Below are 6,077 nucleotides of genomic sequence, written 5' to 3' on the forward strand. Positions count from 1 at the left end.
TACGAACTCTAGGCTCGTTAGGATTTTAATTAATACGTAACTCTTATTTTCGAATCGTATTAGGAATAGGATTCTCTCGCAATTTCTATCTCATTTAGGATTTATGTTGGAGTGCAACACCTAATTCTGACAGGTTTCTATCTTTTATGACTTGCCACTTTTAACAACTACCCATTACGGCAGTTACTATTTTTAGCAGGTTTCCATAAATAGCAGGTTTCTATAAATAGCAGGTTTCTGGTGAAATGAAAAGGGGAATTGAGATTCGTTATTTTATAGGAGATGCGTTGCCAAGTGGAGATTTATGTTCTCATCATCGAACCTTCCCTTTCGGGAATGGGGACAAAAGTAGGTGTCTACAATATCGCAGGTCACTGAGGTTACAGAGTCGGGCCCGTACCTCGTCTTCCTTAGTGAAGCTTCTAGTTAGACAACTCGGTCCATTGACTATTTCAATTAAAACAATATTATTGTTATAAAATTTCTAGTCCAGTCTAGCCTAGTCTAGTCAAGTGTGGTCTTCAAATTAACATGTTTTGTTTGCCCTTATGTTTTATTAGTATCATGTTAGGATTGTTCGTTTAATAGAATCACGTTAGGTTTATTATTGATTTAATATGTAGTACTCAGCTTTACTGATTAAGTGCTTTGTTTGTGTGTGTTGATCATGGCTATGCCTTATTGATCCTGTGATGACCCATTTTGGTGAGCAGTCTCTAAAGATCAATAAGCGTTGCCCATCTACAGGTTTGAAGATGATGCATCATTGGGATCGGAATTAGAGAACTTGTATTTATTTTTGTTTTGCTAAGTGACTTGGGTTTATTAAATTGACTTTATACTTGTCGTACTATTTACATGTCCTTATTTTCGTTGATTGGTTTTTGGGATTAAATCTGTAATCGATTATTTATAAACCTGAAGTTAGTTTTATGTTTTCTGATGTGGCCTAAACTAAGAAGCGCCACCTGGCTGTACTTTGATGGCCCAGAAAGAAGGCCCAAAGGCCCATCAACAGGCATACTACGAATCATCACATAGCTCGCACACGCATTCAGGCCCAAGACCCATCAAGTAGGGCATGAGACCTATTTTCTTAGGAAGACCCTGATCCGTTAAAACCTTGAAAAGCCCAAACGCTCAAGAGGCCACCGGGTCCAAATCAGGTTCCACCAAATCGGACACGTGTCCTGATCTTACAAAGCATCCCATCATGCAGGGACCAATTCCCAAGAAACCCTAGCACTATAAATAGTGCAGATCCCTAGGAAGAAGGGCAATCAATTCATTCTCACCTACCTTAAACTATTTTTGCTCTGCCTTCTCTCTAGAATTACTTCTCTCTAGCCTATACTTACTTAGCCATCGGAGGGAATATTCCTACGGGAATATTCTTGTTTTGCAGGTTGCCAGAAGTTCGTGCCAGGTCATACTTGATACCTCCGAGGAACGCGTGACACGTCATCACCGTAAAAGATCCCACAACATTTGGCGCCGTCTGTGGGGAGGTATAGTATCATGGCCGAACCGCACTCTGACAGAGAGTATTCTGGTGAGGAAGAAGAGAGTCGGCCTCCCGAAAGGAGTCAACGTCATATAGAAGAGGCCAATCGAATCGCAAATGCAGGAAGCACACCACGTCGGGTGCACGAAGCTGAGGTGGTCGTAGAGGAGGAACCGATGGTGGAAGTGTCTCCACCGGGTGGCCACCTAAGCCCCAGCGTCCGAGATGCCGTGCTGGATGAGAATTTGGATTTGCCAGTCTCGGTGGGGTCGTTGCGCGAGATCTTAGCAGGATTCCAGTAGCAAATGAATCAAACCTTTCGACAGCAGATGAGCACCACATTGCAGAATGAATTCGGAAAAACATGATAATCTACGGCACTGAGAGGACGGCTCCACAGAGGCCCCTCGGTCTGGGCGTCAATCGGATAAACAGAATGCCACTTAGATCCAATGTATGGAGAGCTGGAGAAAGCTCCCGTCCACATGCTAGCCGTGGAATCAGCCATGTGCCTGAGCGCTCGGAGATTGACCGCGGCCTCCAAACTTCTCTGCCTCGAAGGGACCACGTCATACGACCACCATCTACAGGAAACCCACCGGCCATCTTACGGCCCGCCTCGAGGTGTCAAGAGTACCATGAAGCTGAATCTGAGCTATCAGACACTGGGTCCACCCCTGTGATGGAAGATCCGCCATTTTACCCCTCGACTAGAGGACAGACCCAGATGACACCCAACAGGGTAAGTCTGCGTCCCCGCCTGCTCTCCAGCCGCCGTGAACCAACTTACCACATTCAGCAAGGGTTTAATAATCTGACGCTAAGGCACATGAGTACTCCTTTCTCCGAGGATATCATGAACGCCCCGAAAGAGCCCAAGGTAAAAACTCCTACCATTGAAGCCTATGACGGCACCACCGATCCAGATATGCACCTAGTTGCATACCTTCATCATATGTATGTTCAAGGAACCAATGAAGCCACTTGGTGCAAATATTTCCCGGCCACTCTCAAAGGGGTAGCGTCTAAATGGTTTGAGCGACTGCCCCTAGGGTCAATTGCCTCTTTCAATGAGCTGCAAACCCTATTCTCCACCAGGTTCATGGCACACAAGGAAGAAAGGAAAACAAGTATGCACTTGGGCCGAATTCAACAGGGGAAAGATGAATCACTAAGAAGCTATGTGAAACGTTTCAACCCAGAGGCCGGACAGATCCCAGAATTACCCGACGACGTCTCCTTTGATAACTTTATTAGGGGATTGAAGAAAGGATCCTTCAAGTTTGACTTAGTCAAGAAAAGTGTGCGGACTATGGCCGAAGTTTTGGACGAGGCCGAAGCATTTATCCATGCAACAGAAATATGCAGTGCGTCGAAGGACGGAAGGACAGGAGAAGCAACAGATTCCTCAGGGAAGAAAGACAAAATAGACCGAAAAGCCCCACGAGTAAATGGTTCTTGGGCTCTCTCAAAAGAGCATGGTACCAACTCTCCTGGACACAAGAGGGAGCGTCCACAAGAAAGGGAATATTTCGAGTATAACACGGATCTCCTCACGATACTGAAAGACATCAGAACCAGGTTTGACCTTGAACGACCCTTTCCCATGAAGTCTCCTGCTGAGAGTCGATACCCTAAGTTGTATTGCCAGTTCCATGAAGACATAGGGCATGAAACCAAGAACTGTAGGAGCTTAAAGAGAGCTTTAGACGGCCTAGCCTCCAAAGTACACCTCAAGAACTACTTACAGAGAAATGCTCACGGCTCTGGAAAAAACCAGTACAAAAAGAACAAGTCACTTGTCTCACCTACAGAGGGAAACCACAACGAAGGGGGGTTTGTAGCCGTCATATCTGGGGGACCAGCCGCCAGGGGACCCACCATGAGGGGACAGAAAGACTATGCTCGCCGCCTAGGGCAGGTAATGCTGTCAGGGAAGTCACCTCTGGACCCATTCCCACGGATCGAGATATGTGAGTCGGATGGTGGACGAGTAGCCACTCCGCATGATGATCCTCTTGTGGTCGAGTTCAAAATCTCCAATATGAGAGTGAAGCGCATCCTGATAGACACTGGGAGCTCGTCTGACATAATGAGTGTGGAATGCCTCAACCGCCTAGAACATGACCCCAAAACCATAGAAAGCACACACTATCCCATCATTGGTTTTGGAGAAAGCATTATACACCCCGTAGGCGTCATCACTTTGCCGGTTCGAATTGGGGATAGGAAAGATGGACGGAAGATGGAAGTGAACTTCTTAATTGTCAAGGACTTGATAGCATACAATGTCATCTTGGGACGACCCACCCTGAACAAAATTAAAGTAGTAGTCGTCACCCATCTTATGCTTTTGAAGTTTGTATGCGATGATGGGGCGATAGGAACCATACATGGAGACCAACAACAAGTAAGAGACTGTTATCTCACAACCCTCAACCCGTCAGCATGGAAGAAAGATTCGGCCGAAGCTAGAAGCAAAAGAAAGCATGAGGAAGAACTGCCTGCCACCAATGAGAGTAAACCAGCCAAAACAGAACCAGTCAAGATAGAAAAAAGTGGCTAAAAATAGAATGTCGTTAGGATAACTTATGTAACTTGAGCCTACAAAACGACCTAATTATCGTATTAGAGCCCACAAAACGACCTGTAAATGCCCGCCTACGAAGCGGTGAATTTAGTTTTGCTACTTAGAAAAATAATGAATGTTTTCTTATCAGACGAATACATGGCTCAACAAAGCCCCTTAAAGACGCTAAGGGGAGGAGAACTCCACAATAAACGAGCCCTAATCGGTGGCGTCACTATTGACCAAATAAATGACGGCCCTAAAAGTGCCATGTACTAACAAAGACGAAAAAACGCAAAAGACTCAACACGAGCATACACACAAAATGACGCCTCCTCCTTGGAAGGCGTCTCAAAAAGACTAATCGGTTGACGGCCTGAGAAGTGGCCTAGATTAGCGCTCAAATTAGGCTGATCAGCTAAAACACTGGGGTAACCGTCCATCAATGGACCAAAAAAGCGTTCCTAAGAAATCAGTGAATAAACTGAAAATGGAATAAAAAACAAGTGCACAGAAGGCACAAAATATTCATACATGCGCACAAGGCGCAAACAAACCCAATAAATGCCAAAAGGCACCAAAGTTATTACAAGCGCCCACGGCGCCATCTAAACCAATTAAAACAAAGACCATTTATGGATGAGGGGCCGTGGAGCTCCCCTCCTGAACATCTTGGTCTTCGGGGGAATTCACTTCTTCCTCCTCCACGTCCTCTTCTTCCCCCTTGCTAAAAAACTCAGGGGGATCCAGACCCAGACGTCTAGCTGTTGAGACGGCCATCTGGTAAGAGATACGACGCTTAAACCAAGAGAAGTCTTTCCCATCTATAGACTGATCCCACGCCCGCCGAGCATTCTCCAAAAGGGATTCTTCGCCAAGCTTGAAAGAGTTAGCCGCCTCCCCGCGCACGGCCTCAATCTCAGCCTGGGTAGCCTTGAGCTTCTTCTCCAAGGCGTCCACTTTGGAGGAAAAAGTGGTTACTCGCTCCGAGACCGAGGAATACTCCTTTCTCAGCACGGCTAACCTCTCCTCATGCTCCAGCAACTTCTCCTCATAGTTCTGGGCGTCCTCCTCAGCCTTCCTCAGCTCGTCCGTCTCGGACTTAATCTTCTTGTCTGCGTCCACATTGATCAACCTGGCTTTCTTCTCAGCATACGTCACATGATTCTCAATCTGGTCCTTATGCTTGAGAATCTCTTTATGCATATCAAAGCAGTAGTGCCTACTCTCGGCACAACGGATAAAGAGCTGCCGTAACCAAAATAGATTTAGTAAAAAAATAAAATAAAATAATAAATAGATAAAGTTTCTTACATCAAGTACGAGGGACTGAATGGACCCAAAGTACCCCAGGTCAATCCCTGGAAGCGAGCTCACATATTCCTCGGGAATGGCAGCATAAACGTCCGAAAGGATTTTATCCTTTTCCTCTGAGCTGAAACCGCCAGATGGGGGGATACTCGCCACTTCAGCACACCGCATCCGTTTGAACATATCAACTGAATCAATATCAAAATATCAAAAACCATACCACATTACCAAGTTGTCATGACAACCTAAGGTTACAAAGACACTAACCAATCAATGGAGCTGGAGGACGCATGGGAGCATCGCCAGCAGAAGGCTTCTCGGCTTCCTTTCCCTTACCCTCCCTGGACGAAGAAGTAACACCAGCAGCATCAGCCTGGTCGGAAACCACCTCGTCAACGGCCGCTTTGGCCGCAGAATCTCCTTCGGTGCCCACCTGAGGAGAGGCATCTCTATGCTCAGGAGGAAGGGTGGACGCCTGAGAAGGGGGAACTTCTTCCCCAACCAGAGGAGCAGACGGTTTCACTAGCGACGGCTTCGCGGCAGCATCAGTAGTGCCCAACTTCTTGAAAAAAGGCCGTTTAGGCTTAGGAGCCCCCGTCGAAGACGCGGGATGCTACTTCGAAGCTGACGAAGCGGGCTCCTGAAAAATGTAACAAGTAAGCAACCAAGCCCAAACCTTAGAAGAATGCAGAA

At 46.5% G+C, this 6,077-nt stretch overlaps 1 protein-coding gene across 1 annotated transcript; it reads left to right on the top strand.

The window, feature by feature from the left end:
• Nucleotides 1-1,940: 1,940 nt before the first annotated feature.
• LOC110798457 (uncharacterized) lies at nt 1,941-4,070 on the top strand. Its single transcript, XM_022003632.2, has one exon. It carries the CDS (start codon nt 1,941-1,943, stop codon nt 4,068-4,070), a length of 2,130 nt encoding a protein of 709 aa, XP_021859324.2.
• Nucleotides 4,071-6,077: the final 2,007 nt, after the last annotated feature.

The sequence above is a fragment of the Spinacia oleracea genome, chromosome 5, assembly GCF_020520425.1.
Source record: "Spinacia oleracea cultivar Varoflay chromosome 5, BTI_SOV_V1, whole genome shotgun sequence".
Lineage (NCBI taxonomy): Eukaryota > Viridiplantae > Streptophyta > Magnoliopsida > Caryophyllales > Amaranthaceae > Spinacia > Spinacia oleracea.